The sequence below is a fragment of the Schistocerca piceifrons genome, chromosome 5 (assembly GCF_021461385.2).
Source record: "Schistocerca piceifrons isolate TAMUIC-IGC-003096 chromosome 5, iqSchPice1.1, whole genome shotgun sequence".
Classification (NCBI taxonomy): domain Eukaryota; kingdom Metazoa; phylum Arthropoda; class Insecta; order Orthoptera; family Acrididae; genus Schistocerca; species Schistocerca piceifrons.
In genome coordinates, this window is record NC_060142.1 from 481037326 (window position 1) to 481061694 (window position 24369).

The 24369-nt window shown below is 39.0% G+C and overlaps 1 protein-coding gene across 1 annotated transcript in view; it reads right to left on the reverse strand.

The window, feature by feature from the left end:
• The window catches only part of LOC124799271 (gamma-tubulin complex component 6), a 243404-nt gene that overhangs the window by 105218 nt on the left and 113817 nt on the right, over window positions 1-24369 (reverse strand). Inside the window, exon 8 of the mRNA XM_047262836.1 lies at window positions 17841-18002. Within this exon, the coding sequence (XP_047118792.1) occupies window positions 17841-18002 (162 nt within the window). The remainder of the gene's footprint in view (window positions 1-17840; window positions 18003-24369) is intronic.

Below are 24369 nucleotides of genomic sequence, written 5' to 3' on the forward strand. Positions count from 1 at the left end.
CAAATAAACGATTATTATCGGTCACTACAACTGATAGTAATTATGTCTGGTGCTTATGAACCTTCCTTTCACATGATATAATATTCATCAGTGACTTGAAGATGATCATTTTACCAAAACTGGTTGCCCCCCCCCCCCCCCCCACACACACACACACTACAGCACCTTTTGCTTCTCCTGTGATGCTGTTCTTTACACACACTGAAGTTCTGGAATTATGTTGTCTGAAAATATTTTGTTATTCAAAAGCGTCCTTGTTCTATTAAAGACACTAATTGTTTCCTGGGTTATCTGAGTTTGGTGCCTGTCCCATTATCACCACACACTTTCCTAGCAATCATTGATACCGCCTTCCCCTGTACCAACATTTCCCACAAACTTTATCTGAAGAAAAGTACTCAGACAGCTAATAGCAAACACTAGTAATGGGTGTGTCCATCCTTTACTTTTATGATGGGTTAAACTCTGCTGAGGACACTTTCTATGAAGTGTCTGAATGTCTATGGAGGAATGGCAGCCCATTCTTTTTCAAGAGCTGAAACCAGAGAAGGAAGGTAGTGATGTTAGACACTGAGGTCTAGAGCAACTTCGATATTCTGACATATCCCAAAGGTGTTCCATTGGATTCAGCTAGAGACTTTGGACAAGCCAGTCCATTTCAGAAATGTTACTGTCCACAAACTATTGCTCCACAGATGGTGTTTTATGACAGGTCCATTATAATACTGATACAAACTATTATCATCTCCAAACTGTTCGTCTACTACATGCAGTACACAATGCTGTAAAATGCATTAATATCCTTCTGCATTTCGTGTTTTATTAAGCACACAAGGGGATCACATCCTAACCATGAAAAACACCACCACAGCATAACACCACCTCCTCCGTACTTCATTGTTGGCATTGTACATGATGGCAGGTAAAGTCCTCCAGGCATCTGTCAAAACCAACTCCCACAGAGCAAAGCATGATTAATTACTACAAATAACTTGATTCCAGTCATCCCTGTCCATTGGATTTGCCCTTTACACTACCTCAGCCATCTCTTAGATTGATTACAGAAATAGTGGTTTATTAGGAGCTTCTCGATCACTGTACATCATTCTTTTTAACTCCATATACACAGTCCCTGTGCTAGCTGGACTTCTGGTTTGCACTGTGGAACTCACAAATGATAGCTACCGTTGATACCATGTGATTTTTCAACAGTCAATCTCTGCAATGGTCAACAGCTCCTGCCCATCAGTACATGAGGTCTGCTGGTCTTGGTTTAGCTGTGGCTGTTACTTTGCATTTTCGTTTAGCAGTTACATCACCAACAGCTTAGTTGGGCAGCATTAGAAGGTTTGAAATGTCCCTGATGTTGTATTGTATTGTAAGGAACTGGGACCTAGAAACAATGGAGAGGTTTCATCCCTGCCATAGCCCTCAGTGGTTCACAACCCCACAACAGGCTACAGCAGTCCACTCACCCCACCACCACCCCCCATACCGAAGCCAGGGTTACTGTGCGGTTTGGCCCCCAGTGGACAACCCTCCCCGCCCTCCCCCTGGGAACGTCTCACACCAGATGAGTGTGTGACCCCAATGTTTACGTGGTAGAGTAATTATGGTGTATGCGTAAGTGGAGAAAGTGTTTGCGCAACAATTGCCGACATAGTGTAACTGAGGCAGAGTAAGGGGAACCAGCCCACATTGGCCAAGGCACATGGAAAACCACCTTAAAAACCATCCACAGACTGGCCAGCACACTGGACCTCGACACTAATCCGCCAGGTGGATTCGTGATGGGGACCAGCACACCTTCTCACCCAGAACGCAGTGCGTTAGACTGCACAACTAACTGGATGGGCTCCCTGATGTTACTTAGGTGTCATCCAATGACAAGTCCACATCTGAAGTCACTGACTCTCCTAGCAGACCTATTCTGCTCTTACTGCTTCTCTACACAATTCTCTCCTCCTCCTATTAGACTGGCAGGTCTGCCTCTTGTGACATCTAGTGGTCAATTCTGCATTTGACTTCTAGATACTTTTGATGAGATAGTGTATATTGTCTGACTGTTGCTAAACACTGCCAACATCATCCATCTGACATCAAAGTTATGACATCCTTACTGCTAACCTCAATTGCCCTCATACTCACTGACAATTATTATTTTGTCTCTAAAGGGCAGAGAGATAACAGGTACTGGCAACACAATGGATCGATCCTTATGCAACTTTTCATTGCTCAGTTAGGGAGGGGTTTCCTGTATCTGTAGATCTTTAGCCTCTAACATGGTTTTGACACACTGGCAATATTTTCATTAAATGGAAATGTTATGACACTGAAGTGTTGGTAATTCTTGAAATCACATTTCAATTTCTAAACCTCATGCCACCTTCTTCAATTTTGACATTCTTACTGAAGACTGGCCTCAAGTTTGGTACACATTAAGCCAACAAAAATCACCAAACCTGAACTTGACAGTTGCCACCCTTTTGCAAATGAAACAGTTCTGACATTTGTGCCAAATTTAACCATTCAGAAGCTGACTCCTTACATAAATACACTGACAATCTAACCTCTTTCTTCACTGCTCATACGTATCCCATCAGGTTAGGTAGAAGGCAATTTCCCATGTCACATTACTCAAATCTGGAGCTAATGATTTCTATAAAATAATAATAATAATAATAATAAAAACAAAAACAAAGGAATACGCCACGGCACCCTAGATGCCAGGCACTGATGACATCATGCAAAACATATAAATCATGTGTGTTGCACCAAGCTCAGACCCTAAAATTCAGATTGTAGTGTTTCGAGAATTTCCGTGTAAATTCTGGAACTACTCGGCCTACTACCGTCTCGAACACACGAGATTTTAAATATAAGTGTGAGGGAGCCTATTCACTCCACATGAAGAGGATAAGATGTGTATTCAGATTCATAGTGAGAAGAGGAATGGTTACTAAACCAAATCTCTCATAAATGTTATTTAGTTGGTTTCTGGCAGTCATATATCTATGTTCTGCAGACAATTCTGTTTGGTTTCGAGTCAAATACATCATCAGTCGATGAGTACAGTGACACTAAAGTTTGTATATGTCATCATCACATTACAAAAATAAGAAAATATTATTTTTTGCCTCACACGTCGTAAAGCGTTAGAACGTGGCGACCTGTGTGGAAGGGCAGAAGAAAACAGGAATTTTGAGATGAAAATGAGATAAGAAGATATTATGTGTTGCCATAGCAACCGAGCATAACAAGACCAAAGAACCAGTCCACAGAATTGGATTCTGCCTAAAAATTCAAATGGTGAAAAATAGTAAATGTACAAAAAGGGAAGGCATAAGAAAGTAATAACACTAAAAGAATGGGGAGAAGATCTCGACGTATTAAACTAAGAAGAGATATGCTGAGAACAATTTAACTAGGAAGATCTGGTGTGGGGAGTATACAGCTCTCACACATTGTGAGTACACAGATGCAGAAACCAACATCTGACGCCACCGGCACCAGTTGCTGTTCACCGGTGCTGACCTACTTCCACATTCGCTCACCAATGCCTCTGTGGAAACCAACAACTGACGCCACCGGTACCAGTTGCTGTTCACCAGTGGTGGTTACACATCCGCTCGCCGATGCAGCCTAAACTCTATGCCGGGTGAGTGTAAAAAAGAACTTTATTGTTTTAGTACAAACTAGTAAGAACTGTTAAGTGAACAATATTATTGTAGTTATTATACTCAGAGTTGAATTTTTTAATGATTACCAGATCTAAAGATAATAAGAATATGAATAACTTAGGGCAATTGGAAAAAACTGAGAACCAGCTATGGCTATGAGAGTCAGAAGAGAAATGCCAGACTGGTCTGAGTTAGTAAACCTAATCAAAGTTCAAAATGCTAAATTAGATGCACAGAGTGCAGATTCAGGAACTAAATGATAAACTAGAAGCCCAGAGTTTACAATTAAATAAAGCTTCTAACGCTCAGAATGAAACTCTAAAGAAAGAACTAGGCTCAGTAAATTCTCAATTAAATTTGCTAAATGAAAAAGTAGAATCACAAAACAATGAATTTGGTAGTTCATGCGAAACCATGGGGGCTTTAAAGACTGAATTTGACAATTTAAATAATAAGGCAGAGGATTTGAAATTTGAATTAAAGAATGAAGTAACTAACTCTTTAAACCTCCATGTAAATCAACTGTTCACTGACTTTAGTCAGAAACAGAATGATCAATTACAAGATTTAGCAAAAAAGTTAGAATTTGATGTTGAAGAAAAATGTAATACTGTAGAATCAGAAATCAATGAAAAGTTGGGATCATTTGAAAATGTATGCAATGTTAAGTTTGATGCTGTAAAGCAGGGATTGCATACTTTAAAAGATAGCATTGAAAAGCAAGATAAGTATAGCGAATTAATACCTGTCATTCAATTGCAAATTACAGGTGTAAGTACATGAGTAAACAGTGTAGAAAGAAGCTTCAAAGAGAAGATAGCAAGCTCTGATATCATAAATGTTAGTAGTCTGGAGCAGCAGGTAGAGAAAATTATAGATCGGAAAGTCACTGAGAGAATAACATGCAGGAATGCATCGCCTATGGATTCTTCCAAATTTACTGATGCCAGGAAGAGCACAGATGAAATCTGGAGAGAATTCAAACTTATCCAGGATAGAGTAGAATATAGAATAACTTCATCTAATGTGGTATTGAGTAATGAAGTGGTGATTGTTTTGCAGTGGGGAGACTTTCAAACAAAATTTAACGAGAAGTACTGGTCTGCACTTGCTCATGTGAAATTAATATCAGATCCATGGGATCCGGGCAGAGTCATCTATCCCCCAGGGATGTTAACACTCTGAGTTAACGGGCAGAGTGACGACCATCGGATCCCGAGTTGTTTTCGGTGTTTCTTCCAAAATAGATTTCCTGCACCAAACTCCCTTCAAATCTTAAGCTATTCTGTCATCTATTTCTGAATTCTTAAACTACCCTATAATCTGATTATCTAGGAAACTGGATATGACTATAACCTAAGGACTGGCTTAAGAGAATCACGGATAAAAGGTGATCTCCAGACGAAATAAACTGAATGAGATATTATGTTTCTGGAAAAATATAGTATCAGGTGAATATTTGAACAACTGTTATACCATAGTGTTTAGATTTTTTATTTTGTGTAGCATATTTTATAGCTTTTATAAGATGTGATGTAGATGGGAGGGTTTGTATCAGTTTTGGAAAGCAGTGGGTATTGTGGATAACAGCATGCAGCATCGTTTACAAGAACACATAAATCATGACTAACACAAAACACACACCACACCTTTTTAACAACCCTCGCAAACAAGTGTGTCTGATTCTTCACCATTTGCCATTTCCATAGGGTTGCTAAGATTTCCTTCGGGGACCTCAAGAATGAAGGTGGGAACGTCCATTCTGTAGGAGGCGATTTAACACCAAACCTCCTACAGCTTCTCACTCAAGTACCGGCAAGGTTGGGATCCTGGGGAAGTGGGGTGGGAAGGGTTTCCTGTCTTTGGGGCTATCTTCTTTTTCTTTTTCGATCTTAGCAACCATTTCTATTTATTTCCTTTCTTACTTCTCTTTTGAGGACCTATCTATTTTTTCACTCTTTCCATATTCATCTACTTCTATCGAAGAAGTCCTCCTTAGTTTCTGTGGTTTCCAATAACCTACATCTTATAGGCCAGAGAATCAGACTACACGAACACACATCTGCATACACACAAAGCTACACTTAAACACAAACATTAAAATTACCTACTCAGAAAGGAAAGGGGGGGGGGGGCATACCCGGCACTTACTGAATATAAAGAGCAGGTGTACCTACATGGAGATAGGACGACCTGTGGCCTAAAAATTAGGGATGTTGTAAAAAGGGGCGTACCTGGCAGAATGGAAAGAGGAAGTGTACTCATATGGTCAACCAACAGGCACGGTATAGGTACTGATCCTAGCAGGAGGGGACAATATTGTGACAGAAGTCACATGTTTTATCTTAGATAAGTTTATGAGTGTCAAAAGAGAACACTTTTATTTTGCCCAGAGTTCCTCCAAACTACAGTCTATAAATAATGAGACTATTACATACTAAAGAAGTAGTAGAAAGAATTAGAATAAAAATAAAGTACTCAAGTGTTATGAACACCTGAAGTTTGTGCTTGGAGTTAAAGAAAGAGTCCTCATAATTCCTAAGTAATAATAACACAGACTGAAAGCATAAATAAATATGGTTATGTTCTTAAAGAAACATCGGAAGCTTGCTCTATAGACTACGAAGATTTAAGGGTGAAGAAAATAAAATAAAATAAAATAAAAGTATATAAACCTATGTAATAGATGAATACTTTTAAAATGTGAATTGTTATTATGTATTATGTTAATGTACATAATGATTATGTATAAAATATCACATGTTCGATTTGAGGAGGGGGATATGTAGTGTTTCGAGAATTTCCGCGTATTCTAGAATCACTCATCCTACTACCATCTCGAACACACGATATTTTAAATATAAGTGTGAGAGAGCCTATTCACTCCAAATCACCTGTCTATGTGCGCGGCGGTCGAACGGCATTGACAAGTGTTTGCTGGTCGTGCCATGGAAGCCGTAGTGAAAGAACAAGGAATGTTTATGTATTCAGTGCTGTTCTGTAACTTTGACGATTATAGTGACAAAAGAACAATGGAGTTGGAAAAAGACTTTTAATTAATGTTCACTCTGGACATGAAGAGGATAAGAGGTGTATTGAGATCATATTGAGAAAGGACAAGATTATCAACCCAACCTTACCTTGTATGTAAATCTACTTCATTTCTAACCTTGGGAGACGCAAAGAGCCTTGCTTGATAGTATTTGTTTATGTGGAGGCTGAGATCTGTAAAAGTTTGATGTTCAAATATACGTCTTTGAGTGAAGCAAAAGAAACTGCATAAGCCAGCTTAGTTTTATAAGTAGAAAGAGTCTGGAGAAATTCCTGTTCCTAGCAAATATACTTCAAAGAAGAAGAGAAAAGGAGGTTGGAGCAGCAAGCTAACCAGCAAGGAAAGTCAGCTGACAATCTCAAGTAAGTCGTATTGTTAAAGAAGTGGGAGTTTATACACATACTTCACCACTTTAAATCATCTAAAGTGTTAGAAGATGACACAGGACTTCACAAGCCCGGAACTCAGCGGCCTGGCCAGCAGAGGCATCAACAGCACTCCTATGCGCGGCATACAATGTGACAATAGAGGTTATTGACAAACCATACCTCTTCAGGCATCCACTGTGTCACATGCTGAAAATAGGCCCACAAACATCAAGTTGCGAGGAGAGTACTTAGTCTGGTGCATGAGGTTTGGACGGCAGTTCTATCGTAGCCAGCAACTGGCTTCAATTACGCTTCGCCAAGGACTCAGCTGTAACCCTGGACTGCTTGCAGCCTCCATGGGGATTCTATGTGTTTTGCAAAGAACCAGCTAGGATGTGATATCATTTGCACTGTCGCTCTACTAACCGACTAGTGTTTGTTCTTTCCATAAACTGAAGCTGGCTGTAGAGCTGAGGGAAGCATTTTTCCTGTTCAAATTAAAGTTATGAATATTGATTTATTTGGTTACTTAAAGTGATTGACTATTATTTTCAAGTGATGTAGAACTTAATTATTTATTTTGTGGACTTGGAATCTAAACTAATTTCATTGGTAGTGTTCAATTGGACTTACATTGACTTTCAGGTCTTGGACATTCTGGCTGAGGACTCTGATCCTCCTGATGTGTCATTTGTGCAATCGATCCTCCACATTCTACAGAGTTATTGTCAATTACAGTGGCGTTCGATGGGTTCCTTCTGAGTTACAAATTGATACTGGCTGGTCCACTTATTAAAAGTTAGGGGTGCCTCCATGCCAGCATTTTGATACACTTCTAAACAGCTTCAGTAATGACCTCATTGAGATCATGGGCACTCTTTCCGCCCAGATACAATTTGGGTCAGAAACCCTAACTGCCTGGATCCTCGTGTACAGTACACCCGGTGCGTCTGACTTACTTTTCCTCAATCTCTTCAATGATTTGGGGTTGCACATTCATAATACTGACCCCACCATCACTGCTGTGGACTATTACTAATACACATCTGAATTTGTTTCCAAGTTCCCGTCTGTGTTTTCTCTGCCTTCCACTAGGGTCATTAACTTCAAGGCACACATCACCTTATTATCCACAGCTATCCCCAAATTTTGCAAAGCTCATACAGTGCCATTTGCTCTTCATGACAAACTCTGCCTTGTGGTACGGAGACTTGAAGATGAGGGGATTTGGCACCCATCTCCAACAGACAATAAGGAAACCCTTCAATGTCATTGAAAAGCTTAACAGAGCCCTTTGGTTTACGGTAATTTTAGCACAACAGTGAATTCTCAATCTGTGACAGATTCTGACGATGGAAGACATTCCTATGACGCTTGCCAGAGGCAAAGTTTTCACAAAAATTTGACCTGCACAACACATACCTTCAACTTCCAACTGATGCCACATCCCATGAAGTGCTAGTCTTTGATATTCCCTTTGGCCTGCGTAGGTATAACTGCCTTCTCTTTGGAATCGCAAGTGCACCTGCCATTTTCCAGCAGTACCTTGAACGGTTAATTCACAGTGTGCCTGGCACTGCAAACTATCTGGACAGTACTCTGGTGGCTGATAAATCCACCACAAACCTTCTGCATCGACATCTACAAACCTACTTCACAAGCCACCATATGGTGTGAGGGAGAGGTTACCCTGTACCACTATTCGTCATTTCCTTTTCTGTTCCACTCGCAAATAGAGCAAGGGAAAAACGACTATCTGTATGCCTCCTTAAAGGCCCTAATCTCTCTAATTTTATCTTCATGGGCATGGTTGACCTTGCTGACAATTTGGATTTATTATTTTCAATTTTTGATTGAGTGAACTTAAAGTGTAACAAAGACAAGTGGAGTATCTCGATCTCAGGAATCCAACTGACTCCACAATATTTTGAGGCCATTCAACACCTGCCTGAGCCCACGGATAGATCCCAGTTGAAATCCATCCTTGGGAAACTCAACTATTATCGTGTCGCACCTCATGCCACAGAGCATGAGAAACCTTTGCACCACCTTCTCCACAAAAAATTTCCCTGGAAATGGTCATCTAGCTCTAATGAAGCCTATCAATAATTGCAGCAAGTACTGTTGCAGCCCACTTGCTTGACTGCATACAATTCCCCAGAAACTCTCGTCTTGGTGGCTGACACATAGGATTATGGGCTGGGGCGTTTCAAAATATGGCTGAAGATGACGATTGGTTGAGTAACGTGTTGTGGACCGACGACGCTCATTTCACGCTCTGAGGGTCTGTCAATGCTCACAACTGCAGAATTTTGGCTACCGAAAATCCTAGAACTGTCATGGAAACTCCATTGCACAATGAGAAAGTCATGGTATGGGTTGGATTTACCACATCTACCGTTATCGCGCCGTTCTTCTTCGAGGAAATGCGTGATTCTGGTTTTGTAACTGATACCGTGACGGGTGAGAGGTACGCCAATATGTTACAGAATCACATCATCCCCAGCCTGGCTGATAAACACCTGCTGGAACGTATGATGTTCATGCAGGATGGCGCTCCACCCCATATTGCTAGATGCGTGCAAGATCTCTTGCGCGCGTCGTTTGGTGATGATCATTTGCTCAGCCACCACTTTCATCATGCTTGGCCTCTCAGGTCCCCAGACCTCAGTCTGTGCGATTATTGGCTTTCGGGTTACCTGAAGTCGCAAGTGTATCGTGATCGACCGACATCTCTAGGGATGCTGAAAGACAACATCCGACGCCAATGCCTCACCATAACTCTGGACGTGCTTTACAGTGCTGTTCACAACATTATTCCTCGACTACAGCTATTGTTGAGGAATGATGGTGGACATATTGAGCATTTCCTGTAAAGAACATCATCTTTGCTTTGTCTTACTTTGTTATGCTAATTATTGCTGTTCTGATCAGATGAAGCGCCAGCTGTCGGACATTTTTTGAACTTTTGTATTTTTTTGGTTCTAATAAAACCCCACGTCATTCCAAGCATGTGGGTCAATTTGCACCTCTCTATCTAAATTATTCCGTGATTTATTCAGTTTTCAAATTTATACTGACTTTTTGATCACCCGGTACATGGAAAGTGATAATTGAATTGAAAACATTTGTAAATTAAGCAGACAGACAACAGATGGATTTGCATAAAAAGTCAATGTAACCAGGTGCTCACGACAAAAGAAAGAAATGTTGCGAGGCAAAGAGACTGGGAAATCATGAAGATAAACACCACTCAAGATGTGGGACGGGATGAGAGGGAAAAATAGATCATAGTGAATGACAGAGAAGGTATTAGGCATATTATAGATGATTGTACAGACATAACATATACCAAAAGAGCAAGAAATAAAAGGGAGAATGAAAAAAATTAAATAAAAAGGACAGAATGGGAATTAAGTGCAAAAACAGACTGTACCAAGAAAAATTACTGTAAGTAGACTGCAGGGAAGTGGTAAGAACAGAGCAAAAGTTGTCGAGCAATTTCCCATCTTTCAAGTTATAAAATCCTGGTATTAGGTGGGAGAATGAGACAGTGAGCATGCTACAGCAGCCACTATTGTGTCACAGATGTGCACTGCAACAGGGAAGTGTCCATTTATCCTTATTAACAATTTGGTGGTTGTCTTATAAATATGAAAGACCAGGCAGTGGTTGCACATTAGTTGGTATATAACTGTTTCAATGCTGGCTGTCCCTTTGATGGCATAGGTCTTGTCAGTAATAGGATTTGCACAGGTAGTAGGATGAGAATGCGTAAGACAAATAATTTATTGTCTTGTGACAATTTCAGTGATGTTGATAGCAACAAGGCAATAAGATGGGTTTACAAAGAGCTCGGAGTCCAAACCAGAGCATAGTGGAGATTGTGCGGCAATATTTTTTTATTTTTATTTATTTGTTTATATAATTATTTTTTTGACACATGTATTGGGAAAGGAGGAGGGGGGGGGGGGGGGATGGAATGATGAAAAATGGTTCTAAGTGGTGTGAGCAGGGGCAGAATCTTGGACATTAGTGTAGGACACGATTTCAGAAAATTGCTTTATGAATTCTAGACTATGTACTCTGATGTATTCCATTTTCGGAAGACATCCACAAAAGAAAGCCAGTAGTCACAATCACAAAATTTTATTAATAAACACAGTTTCAACATTTCTCAAGATCCACTGAATGTGTATAGAACAAAAGTTTCCATAAATAAATGAAATTTCTTCACCAGTGAAATTAGTTTAGATGCAGGGAGGCCCTTCAAGGCAAAAATGTGTTTAAGGATTTTGATGGTATGGGTAGAGGGTGTGGAGGCCATCTTCTTTGCAAAAGTGAAGCCAGTTCCAGTGTCAATGACTACAAGCCATGAGGTTCCCAAGAAGGGACTAACTAAATCCAAATGTACCCATGACCATCGAGCACAGGTAGTTGTCCAAGGGAAATAACATCAAGCAGGGGCAGCCTGCTTTCTCTGGCTTGTGGAGCAGGATGCAGCTATCTGTGATAGCAGAGACCATACTTCACCAGTAGATATGTTGGCACACCAGCCTCTTTCTGAGTACCATGTCCCAGTGGCCCTCGTGGAGTAGATCAAGAACTCAACACTGCAGTGCCTCAGGGATGATGACGTGTTCATTTGGTGCCCCCTTGAGTGGGGATGGTGTGTTGGTGGGTAGGTCCAAAACTTGTGGAGGTCTGGTTGATTGAAGGCTTTGTTATGGAAGGGCGAGCCTCCCATAGCACCTGATCTACTGTTGTGTGCCTCCAGATGAGATGGACATTGAAAGGGAGCCTGTCTATTGCATCTTCTGCCTCAGAATCCATGTGGAAACAAACAACGGGTCAGTGTCAACCCCGGAGTCCTGTCTTAGAGGTGGTCAAGATGGCAGGTCAGCATTAGCATGATGTGTAGTGGAGTGATATTTGATATCATAAATGTAGCTTGACAGGAACAGCGGCCAGCATTGGATGTGGCATGCCATCTTAGTTCAGTTGGGGATGGAGGACTTGAATAGTGGCAGCAGAGGTTTGTGTTCAGCTAGAAGGGTGAAGTTTCTGCCACAGGCATCGTCATGGAATTTCTTGATGCCAGGGATAATGGCAGAAAGATTAAAATAACTGTACTTCCAAATGCTGGAGAGTACATTTAAATTCATACAATAAAATATCAGGGGCTGGAAAAATAAAGTTAATAACTTATTATTTACCTAAATAAAGTAGGAAGTTGATATGTAGATGATTTACTTTGACTGAGTGCCTTGTAAATACGAGAATAGAAATGTTAAATGTTGCAGATTATAAATTAGGAGCTTCTTGTTGCTGAAGCAATACAGAGAAAGGAGGAGTTGTCAAGTACATGCTAAATAATCATAAATTCAAAACTACAGACAGAAGTAGATTTTGCACAGAACAAAACATGGAAACATGTGCATGTGAAATTTTGTCTCACAGCACAATTATAATTATTACATTTTACAGAGCCCCAGTGGGAATCTGCCTTATGTCACTCATCTGACAAATGGAGGCAAATAATAATTTGTGATGATTTCAGTATTGATTCTAGGAATGAGCCTGTGAAAAAACATTTTATAGAAATTTTAGTTAATCTCAGATGTAAACTTTCCCAGCAGAAACGTGCAGGTCACTTTAATACTCAATGTTTTTGTATAAGAGGACATAGTCAATAAGGTTGATGTTCAGTGAGTATGAAATGTGTTATCACACCATGATGGCCAATTTACCATAACAGACAACATAACTCTAAATCATGTATTAACTAGGAAAAATGTGAGAACAGTTAATGAACTCACATGAACAAAGTTCTGGATTCAGTTAATAACAAAATGGCAACAACGGGTTTATTTTGTGACTTGTCAAAAGCCTTTGACACTGTGAACCACCAAATCCTATAACAGAAAGCAGATATATTAGGAATAAGTGGCGTAGCAAATGAGTGGTCAGAATCCCTCAAAGATAGAAGGGAGGCCTGGTCTCATCTAACTGGAGAACCATTAACCGTGGAGTGCCCCAAGGATCCATTCTTGGTCCTTTCCTTTTCTTCATATTTATAAATAATATACCTCAAAGTACAAAGTTACAGTGTTTTTTACCATTTTTGTGGATGACACCAACATTATGATTGATGGTCATACATGTCAAAAATTTTAAGGATCTGCTAAGAATATTCTTATTGATTTAATGAAATAGTTTAACATCAATGGACTCTCATTGCACTTTAATAAGACTAAATATATCAGTTTACTGCAACTGCTCAAACTGAGGATGAGTTAACTGTGAAGTGTGTGACTGAGTCAATAGAAAGAGCTGAAACAACAAAGTTTTTAGGTGTTGTAATTGACTCCAGAGTAAACTGGTCTCATCATATAATAAACCTGCAGAAGAGACTCAGCTCATCAATTTTTGCCCTAAGCGTCTCTCCAAGAGCGGAAATATACACACAATGAATGTAGCATACTACAGATATTTCCGTTCTCTTATATTTTGAGGAAACCAAACACTAGCAAAGAAAATACTCTTGTTTCAAAAACATGTTGTAAGAATAATAAGCAACGTGGACTCTAGATGTAGTTGTAGAAACCTTTTCCAGAAACTAAAAATACTTACTGTTGCTTCCCAGTGCATATTTTCACTTACGTGTTTCATCAGCAAAAATTATGAGTTTTATAAAAGAGATAGTGTATACCATGGATATGATACTATGAGAAAGCATGATTTTCAAAATGACTGTAAAAATCTGACTATGGTGCGAAAGGGTGTGCAGTTCTCTGGTGCAAAAGTTTTTAATGCTCTCCCTCCAGATATTAAAAGCAAATTTGATAACCATTCCTCTTTTAGGGAGCATCTGAAGCAATTTCTATTGGAAAGGTCATTTTACAGCTTGGAAGAGTTTTTTAGCCACAGTGATAAAACCTAATAGTTCTGTGAACCACAAATTTTGAGTTTGACATACCATACTGTAAGTTTGAGCAGTGGTGAAGGTACTGCATTCATGTAATATTCAAAGTTATTTTCAGTGATTTTATATTTGGTTTTCACTTTTAGTGTCCAATGTTTGCTGTAATCTGTCATTCTTACCACACATGTGTAATGCAAATATGGTGTATTACTTTTGTATGATTGACTGTTTTAATACTACCTATGTATAGATTATTTACTGACACACTCTGTATCCTTGTGAGTTTACCACAGTTGGATTGATGGAGTGAGAAATAAATAAACAGACACTTTTAGCAGGAACCCACAAAGCATCAGCTGCTACGAGGTATGTTACGGAGAGACTGTAAATTTTAGATTTAATGCATTTCCAAGTACATGTCTCTCCCCTTTTAATATCTGTTTCCAAATGAAACACCAGTGGTGCCTGAAAGAAACCATGAATAATGAATATGAAGTATTGTTCTTTATTGATAAGAGATATAAAAACATAGAAAAGCTTGTATGGTATGTCAGAGGTTAATAAGTCTACCTCGGCAGCAAGAGACAATGGTCATGAGAGTGAGAGTTGCACTTGTGTGTGTGTGTGTGTGTGTGTGTGTGTGTGTTTCATCTAATACAGAATAACGCTTTTTGGCCAAAACCTTACTTGTTTGACAGTCTTTTGTTGCACCTGTCTGCGACTCAACATTTCCACTATGTAGAGAGTAGCAACGTATCCTTTTCACAAACTATCATTATTCTATCTGGGATTTTCCACTGTTTCAAAATAATATCAGATCAATATGTATCATAGTTAGACAGGAAATAAGGAAACATATCATGTAACAAGATGAACTATTAATTAAAGATAATAATCAAACCGTCCATGCCATCAAATATACAGCAAGACTTTTTACCAGTCACTTTCTAAATGCAACTGATAAACTCTGTACAGTTAGCTCAAAAGAAAAAGCATACCAGTATATGTGACAATCAGTACAACAAGCATTCAGTCAAACTGAGATCACTCCAGCTTCTTATAGGGAAACAAGAAAACTAATTATCTCTCTTAAAAGTAAATATTCTCATATGGTTGATAAAACAGCTAGCAAAATATTAAAGGAATGTTGTTCTGTATAGCTACTATACTCAGTCATACATTTACTGCAGTATTTTCACAAGGTATCTTTCTAGGCAGGCTAAAGTATGCCACTGTCACCCTCTTCTTTAAGAAAGGAAGTAGGAAGCTATTAATAACCACAGACAAGTTTTACTATTTACTCTATACTTAAAAGTTTTGCAAAAAGAAATGCATTTAGTAATGGCTAAGCATGTCTACAAACATACAATTCTGAGCCCATCACAATTTGAATTCCAGAAAGACCTCATTACTGAACATGGCATCTACAGTTTCATTGTTCATTTATTAAAATATGTGAATGATAAGATTACATCTAGGGGGATTTTTGTGACCTGTCTAAGGCGCCTGACTGTGAAAATCACAAATTTCTTTTTGAGATACTTAAAATTTATGGCTTTCCAGGTACAATGAGTAAGTGGCTCACTTCATATTTAACTGAAGGGAAGTGAAGGGTCATATCAGATAGCTCATGGAGCTCTCATGATGAACCTCCTTCTGAGTGGAAACAAACTACTAGTGTCATTCCACAGAGTTGAGTTCTGGGACCACTCTCGTTCTTGCTATACATGAATCACCTCCTACCTTACACTGATAAAGCAGAAATAGTACTATTTGTTGATTATGCAAGCTTTTTAATCAACCCCAAAAGAGCTGCTGTAAAAGAAAGTAAGAAATATTCAAAATTGTTACTACCTGTTCCTTGTGAACTGGCTATCACTTACTTTGGCAAAAAAAAAAAAAAAAAGAAAGAAAGAAAGAAAGATCATTCAATCTGCTTAATGCAATATACATCACCATCCATGCCAATGTAGGACAAGAGAAAGGAAATATTTAAAACTGATTGTTCAAGATTTCTGTGTGTGCATACTTATCAGAACTTGAATTAGAAATGACTTACTATAGATCTTCTCAAATGCTTGAATTCAGTGGCATTTGTTATATGTGTAATTGAACATTTTGGTAGTAAAAGCATTAAAAAATTAATTACATTACAACCTTACATTCACTGATGCAATATGAAATAATTTTCTGGAGCAATATCACACACAGACACAAAGTATTCATTGTATACAAATGTGTTGTAAGGATAATATCTAGTGGCCATTCTTGATCTTCAGGTAGGTGACTGTTTACAAAATTTGGCACACAATTATGAATTACATTTACTCTTGTATAAAGTTTGTTGTGAAAAATCAGGCACCATTTCAAAATAATAGTAGCATTCAATATAACACTAGGGGGAAAAAATTGCTACACTATCCACAATTTACCCTGCCCACGCACAGAAATGGCGAACTTCATGAATATGATCTACAGAAGATACAAAAAACTAAACTAGGATACACATCTACTGAGAATGATCCACATGCCCCAGCACTTAGCAAGGGAGTGAAGTGCTCAATGTAGAAACTCCTGTGCACATTGAAAACCAAAGTGAACACCACTTTACCAGCCTTCAAGGAAAAAAGAGACGTCTCAGACAAAGGGAGCCATAATGCCACCACTCTATGTTCTTCTGTTTGGAGACAAGAGTAAACGGTGGCACCAAGTGTCATCACATGTCAAAACTTTGGTAGTGAAATCCGTTCCTACTCCATGTATCATGACATATGGACCTCGAAAACACACATTCTTGGCATAGTCGGATTCTCTAATACATTTTGGGCACTCACTAAGCACAGCCTTTGTTTTTAACAAGTTTCTTTTGAGTTATGTGAAACACAGCTCCCTTGTTTATCAAACTTAGCAGCAATTCCAAGAGAGGTATCTTTGCATGTGATATGATCCATAGCCAAAATTATGGCATAGTTTGAGACAATGTGCATTTGACCAAGCTATCGGAAGGCCTTGATGCTTTGTTGTTTCAGTGTACAATGCTGACAACATCAGAACATGGAAGATACTGCTCTCTATATGCCTGCTTTAGACTGTGATAAATTTCTGAAGCATGCTTGCCTTCAGTATGAAGAATTCTCCACATTGGTGTATAACAACTGTTAATGAATAAAGAAATGGGTTAATGAGTTTACTACAAACACGCTATCTGTAGTGGGAAAAATAGTCCATCACCTATCAGCAAAACAGCAACCTACTGCAGTAGTTACAACCCTTTTATAGGAAATGTCTTATTTTTCTTTGTTGTATCTCATATGTAGAACTACTTCATTTCAGAATTGTACTGCTCTGTTTGTCAATGAACTGTTAGAGAACACACATGGAAGAAGAATCTATCACTTATTTTATTTAACACATATCATTTATAAATTAGATAATGGAGAAATATGGGTGATGAAAAGGCCATGATATGAGAAAAGAATAACACTCCATGTATAGAGGTAGCCTAATCAGGCCACAGTTTAGCAGTTCAGAGAGATCTCTCTCTTTCTCCTCCCTCCTCCCGTTGATGTTGTTGAGAGAGATCTCTTCCTCTTTTCCTCCTCCTCCGTTTGTTGTTGTTGAGAGAGAGAATCTCTCTCTTTTCCTCCTCCTCCGTTGTTGTTGTTAAGAGGATCTAAACAAAGAGTGGCAGCCTCTTCTCATACCACTGTTTGCATATAAACAGTATTTTCTAATTGTCACCTAATGGGAGGTTAAAAATTTGGGCAATATAAACTGTAAATACATTGCAAATAAATATACTGTATTCATTTTACCTGATAAGCCAGACAACAACCTTCTGGAGGTGACTGCACCAATATTTCTAACTGATATATCAGTGATCCAACTGCCAAAAAATTTGTGAGAAAATTCTGTAATGTGTCAGGAGAAATTCCTTCTACACAGATATTTTGTGCTGTTGTGAATGCATCCAAGTCCTGGAGAAAAATTTAAAATTTATTACAAAAGACAGTAAATGCCAACTAAAAGTGGAAAGTAATATATTTAAATAACTTCAGAAACTATTCTCATAAAACAGAGACTCAAAACGAGTAAGCCTTTAAGGTAATGCATGTGTATATGTGTGTGTGTGTGTGTGTGTGTGTGTGTGTGTGTGTGTGTGAATACAGACCTTATGGACTGAGCGTGCTTAGTGAGGAAACCTACTCAGTCAGTGGGTAGGTAACTGTTATACAGCACTCTTAATCAATACCATATGCATACTCATGCATAATGAGATGCAAGATGAAACAAAAACCAAATAAAGTATAAAAAGCAATCCCTTATCATGTTTTATGTTTACAGAAATAGATTTGCTAGCTTTTAAAAACTGAGTTACTTCATCCAGCAATGAAGAGAGGGGTAAATTTGTAAATTTCAAGTAACTACTATCTTGGTCTAGACAGCGTCAATCAGCCTCTCTCCAAGGACTACGATTTTCTTAAGTCAAGCCTCAAAATTACATTTTCCCAACCAACTACCATCTGCACATCACAAAAATTAGTTTTTTGTCAACCCCCTGCTCAATGCAACATTCACAAACAGGTTCTTTCTTGTCATGTGGTTTGACTTTTGTGACTTTCTTGCTGCAGAATTTGCTCTGTGAATCTAGTAGTATCACCGGCCAGGCATACTTTACAAAAAGCTTGTTAGCCACTGAATGATTAAGATAATATAAGAGAAGACATAAAACCATGGTTCTGTTTCCCTATGACCACAAAACTGTAACTAAGAATTAATAATCACACTCACTGTCTTCAGTCTGATAATACTCCTCATCATGTTTTTAAATGCAACACCCAAATCCAAGGTGGCTATTCCACCAAGCATGTGGCTCACTGAGAACTAGTACTTCAGAACTCACATGTGGCTACTTCCTCAAATGTAGCAGCATGTGCTTGGTTTCCACCACCTTCTTGGTTTCAACACATCCTGAAACTAGTTGCCCCCCCCCCCCCCACTACACACACACACACACACACACACACACACACACACACACACTTTTCATTATTTTCTCTGTTGCCACTTTTTTTTAGTTCCATTTCTTTCCACCACTACTTGTAAATTTTTTTTCTCTCTTTCCATCTCTGTTCACCTGGCTATATTTCTTAACAGTAAACATGGCTATGCTTCACAACCGCTAAATGTATGTATGGGAATTAGGTAGATTTCTTAAACTCCTTCCCTCTACACTCTGTCCATCTTCTCCTCCCTCTCTCTTTGCCCCTCCCGCAACCTCCTTTCTGTGCATCATCTCCTCCTCCCTCCTCTTCCTCTCCACCTCCTCCAGCCTGCCTCTCTCTGTCCATCGCCATCCATTTTCTCCCCTCTCCTCCCCCCACTCTGACCTTAATCTTGTTTTCCTAATGGAAAAGGGAACTTGATCGGCCTCTGAAGTCACTTAAAATGACTGTGTAAATTGACTGGGATCATTGGTATATGAGATATGAGAGAGACCTCTGCAGCTACTGGATGTATGAGGATAGCAACTTCAGTCACAATACTTCACATATTTTAAATCTGCGGATGGGTAGGATTACAAAATTTCAAATGATTCAGATTTCATAATAGTATTCTAATCACAAGCCAATGAAGCATAAATACAACTTCCCTATTTTCTGTAAAATTGACAGCAAGGTAGAAAACAATATCACATTTTTGTATATATCACTTTTGTTTAAAATCTATCCTACACTCCTAAATAAAGACAAGTCGTAGTTAAACATTGTTACCAAAAATTTCAAAAGTTGTTGACCAATTTACTTCAGATTTTCACAAGAGACTCTAATAAACTTTCAGATGGATATGGGCCACATATATTTTAAATATATATCATATAACAATATGTATATACTATATAAATGGGAAAGGTTTTTAGCAAAAATATCAGAAAGTTCCTGGCCAACTTACTTCAAATTTTTATACGATACTCTAATAAATGTTCGGACAGACATAGGCTACACATTCTTTTAATGTGTGTGATGTATAAATATGCATGCAAAATCTATACTTCTACAAGAAGACAAATCATACTTTAACATTGTTACCAAAATTTTTCTAAAGTTCTTGACCAATTTACTTCAAATTTTTACACATTGCTCTCACAAGCATTCAAACACAGGCTACACATTTTTTATGTGTATAGGATTAAGTATACATTAATGTATGAATGGATACTTAATCCTATACACATTCATACATTAATGTATGAATGGGAACCACCCCCCCCCCCCCCCCCCCATGAACCATGGACCTTGCCATTGGTGGGGAGGCTTGCGTGCCTCAACGATACAGATAGCCGTACCGTAGGTGCAACCACAACGGAGGGGTATCTATTGAGAGGCCAGACAAACGTGTGGTTCCTGAAGAGGGGCAGCAGCCTTTTCAGTAGTTGCAGGGGCAACAGTCTGCATGATTGATCTGCCTTGTAACACTAATCAAAATGGCCTTGCTGTTCTGGTACTGCAAATGGCTGAAAGCAAGGGGAAACTACAGCCATAATTTTTCCCGAGGGCATGGAGCTTTACTGTATGATTAAATGATGATGGCGTCCTCTTGGGTAAAATATTCTGGAGGTAAAATAGTCCCCCATTCGGATCTCCGGGCGGGGACTACTCAAGAGGACGTTGTTATCAGGAGAAAGAAAAATGGCGTTCTACGGATCGGAGTGTGGGATGTCAGATCCCTTAATCGGGCAGGTAGGTTAGAAAATTTAAAAAGGGAAATGGATAGGTTAAAGTGAGATATATTGGGAATTAGTGAAGTTCGGTGGCAGGAGGAACAAGACTTTTAGTCAGGTGAATACAGGGTTATAAATACAAAATCAAATAGGTGTAATGCAGGAGTAGGTTTAATAATGAATAAAAAATAGGAGTGCGGGTAAGCTACTACAAACAGCATAGTGAACACATTATTGTGGCCAAGATAGACACGAAGCCCATGCCTACCACAGTAGTACAAGTTTATATGCCAACTAGCTCTGCAGATGAGGAAGAAATTGAAGAAATGTATGATGAGATAAAAGATATTATTCAGGTAGTGAAGGGAGATGAAAATTTAATAGTCATGGGTGACTGGAATTCAAGAGTAGGAAAAGGGAGAGAACGAAACAGTAGGTGAATATGGCTTGGGGCTAAGAAATGAAAGAGGAAGCCGCCTGGCAGAATTTTGCGCAGAGCATAACTTAATCATAGCTAACACTTGGTTTAAGAATCATGAAAGAAGGTTGTATACATGGAATAACCCTGGAGATACTAGTAGGTATCAGATAGATTATATAATGGTAAGACAGAGATTTAGGAACCAGGTTATAAATTGTAAGACATTTCCAGGGGCAGATGTAGACTCTGACCACAATCTATTGGTTATGAAATGTAGATTAAAACTGAAGAAACTGCAAAAAGGTGGGAATTTAAGGAGATGAGACCTGGATAAACTGAAAGAACCAGAGGTTGTACAGTGTTTCAGGGAGAGCATAAGGGAACAACTGACAGGAATGGGGGAAAGAAATACAGTAGAAGAAGAATGGGTAGATTTGAGGGATGAAATAGTGAAGGCAGCAGAGGATCAAATAGGTAAAAAGACGAGGACTAGTAGAACCCCTTGAGTAACAGGAGAAATATTGAATTTAATTGATGAAAGGAGAAAATATAAAAATGCAGTAAATGAAGCAGGCAAAAAGGAATACAAACGTCTGAAAAATGAGATCGACAGGAAGCGCAAAATGGCTAAGCAGGGACGGCTAGAGGGCAAATGTAAGGATGTAGAGGCTTATCTCATGAGGGGTAAGATAGATACTGCCTACAGGAAAATTAAAGAGACCTTTGGAGAAAGGAGAAGCACTTCCATGAATATCAAGAGCTTTGATGGAAACCCAGTTCTAAGCAAAGAAGGGAAAGCAGAAAGGTGGAAGGAGTATATAGAGGGTCTATACAAGGGTGATGCACTTGAGGACAATATTATGGAAATGAAAGAGGATGTAGATGAAGATGAAATGGGAGATATGATATTGCGCGAAGACTTTGACAGAGCACTGAAAGACCTGAGTCTAAACAAGGCCCCCAGAGTAGACAACATTCCATTACAACTACTGACAGCCTTGGGAGAGCCAGTCCTGACAAAACTCTACCATCTGGTGAGCAAGATGTATGAGACAGGCGAAATACCATCAGACTTCAAGAAGAATATAATAATCCCAATCCCAAAGAAAGCAGGTGTTGACAGATGTGAAAATTACCGAACTATCAGTTTAATAAGTCACAGCTGCAAAATACTAAAGCAAATTCTTTACAGACGAATGGAAAAACTGATAGAAGCCGACCTCGGGGAAGATCAGTTTGGATTCCGTAGAAATGTTGGAACACGTGAGGCAATACTGACCTTACGACTTATCTTAGAAGAAAGATTAAGGAAAGGCAAACCTATGTTTCTAGCATTTGTAGACTTAGAGAAAGCTTTTGACAATGTTGATTGGAATACTCTCTTTCAAATTCTGAAGGTGGCAGGGGTAAAATACAGAGAGCGAAAGGCTATTTACAATTTGTACAGAAAGCAGATGGCAGTTATAAGACTCGAGGGACATGAAAGGGAAGCAGTGGTTGGGAGGGGAGTCTCCCCGATGTTATTCAATCTGTATGTTGAGCAAGCAATAAAGGAAACAAAAGAAAAGTTCGGAGTGGGTATTAAAATCCATGGAGAAGAAATAAAAACTTTGAGGTTCGCCGATGACATTGTAATTCTGTCAGAGACAGCAAAGAACTTGGAAGAGCAGTTGAACGGAATGGACAGTGTCTTGAAAGGAGGATATAAGATGAACATCAACAAAACCAAAACAAGGATAATGGAATGTGGTCGAATTAAGTCGGGTGATGCTGAGGGAATTAGATTAGGAAATGAGACACTTAAAGTAGTAAATGAGTTTTGCTATTTGGGGAGCAAAATAACTGATGATGGTCGAAGTAGAGAGTATATAAAATGTAGACTGGCAATGGCAAGGAAAGCGTTTCTGAAGAAGAAAAATTTGTTAATATCGGGTATAGATTTAAATGTCAGGAAGTCGTTTCAATGGCTGTGTGTATATGCCATCAATGGCGGGTGACCTTGAGAGGGACTTAGCCGCTGCGCGAGGCTGTCGGGCAACACGGGCCCTAGTATTACTAGGCCCGTGTTGCTGGAAAATCAAGTTGGCGGTTGCGCAATCGGGACTCATAAGGCGCGCTGGCGCTGCGCGCACGGGTGGGGGGCAGGAAGTACATCCTGTTTCGAGGCAGCTGCATGCTCATTCGACTCGAGGCAGCCGCACGAAGCACACAGCCATGCCTTACCGTCGCAGAAGATACATGAGGAGGAGCAGACTTCCAGTGTACAAGACAGTGGATACTTTTTCAATTAGACCAAATGAGACTGTAGCCATGTATGCAAGTGAAACATGGACGATAAATAGCTTAGACAAGAAGAGAATAGAAGCTTTCGAAATGTGGTGCTACAGAAGAATGCTGAAGATTAGATGGGTAGATCACATAACTAATGAGGAGGTATTGAATAGACCTGGGGAGAAGAGGAGTTTGTGGCACAAATTGACAAGAAGAAGGGACCGGTTGGCAAGACATGTTCTGAGGCATCAACGGATCACAAATTTAGCATTGGAGGGCAGTGTGGAGGGTAAAAATCGTAGAGGGAGACCAAGAGATGAATACACTAAGCAGATTCAGAAGGACGTAGGCTGCAGTAGGTACTGGGAGATGAAGAAGCTTGCACAGGATAGAATAGCATGGAGAGCTGCATCAAACCAGTCTCAGGACTGAAAACCACAACAACAACAACAACAACAACAACATGAATGGGAAGGTGGTTAGAAAAGATCTAAAAAGTTCTTGACTGATTTACTACAATTTTTAGATGAGACTCTAATAAATGTACAAATGGGCATATGATACATTTTTTAAATATATCCTCTATATAAATGTGTATATACTATATAAAATAGAAACATTGTTAGCAAAAACCTCAATTTTATATATTATTTTGTTAGAGTTTTATATATCTCATATATTTAAAAAATGAATAGTCTATGCCCACCCAAAAGTTTATTACAGTATCGTGTAAAAATTTGAAGCAAATTGGACATGAACATTTTGAGTTTAGCTAACTATGTTTCTCATACTTCAAATATTTAGATGAAACTGTAATAAACTGTTGTGGAGGCATAGTCCATGGACTTTCTAGACACATGTGATATATAAATATCTAACAAAAAAATAAGCAACCATTTGCATAAAAGAAATTTAATTTCTTTACCAAAAC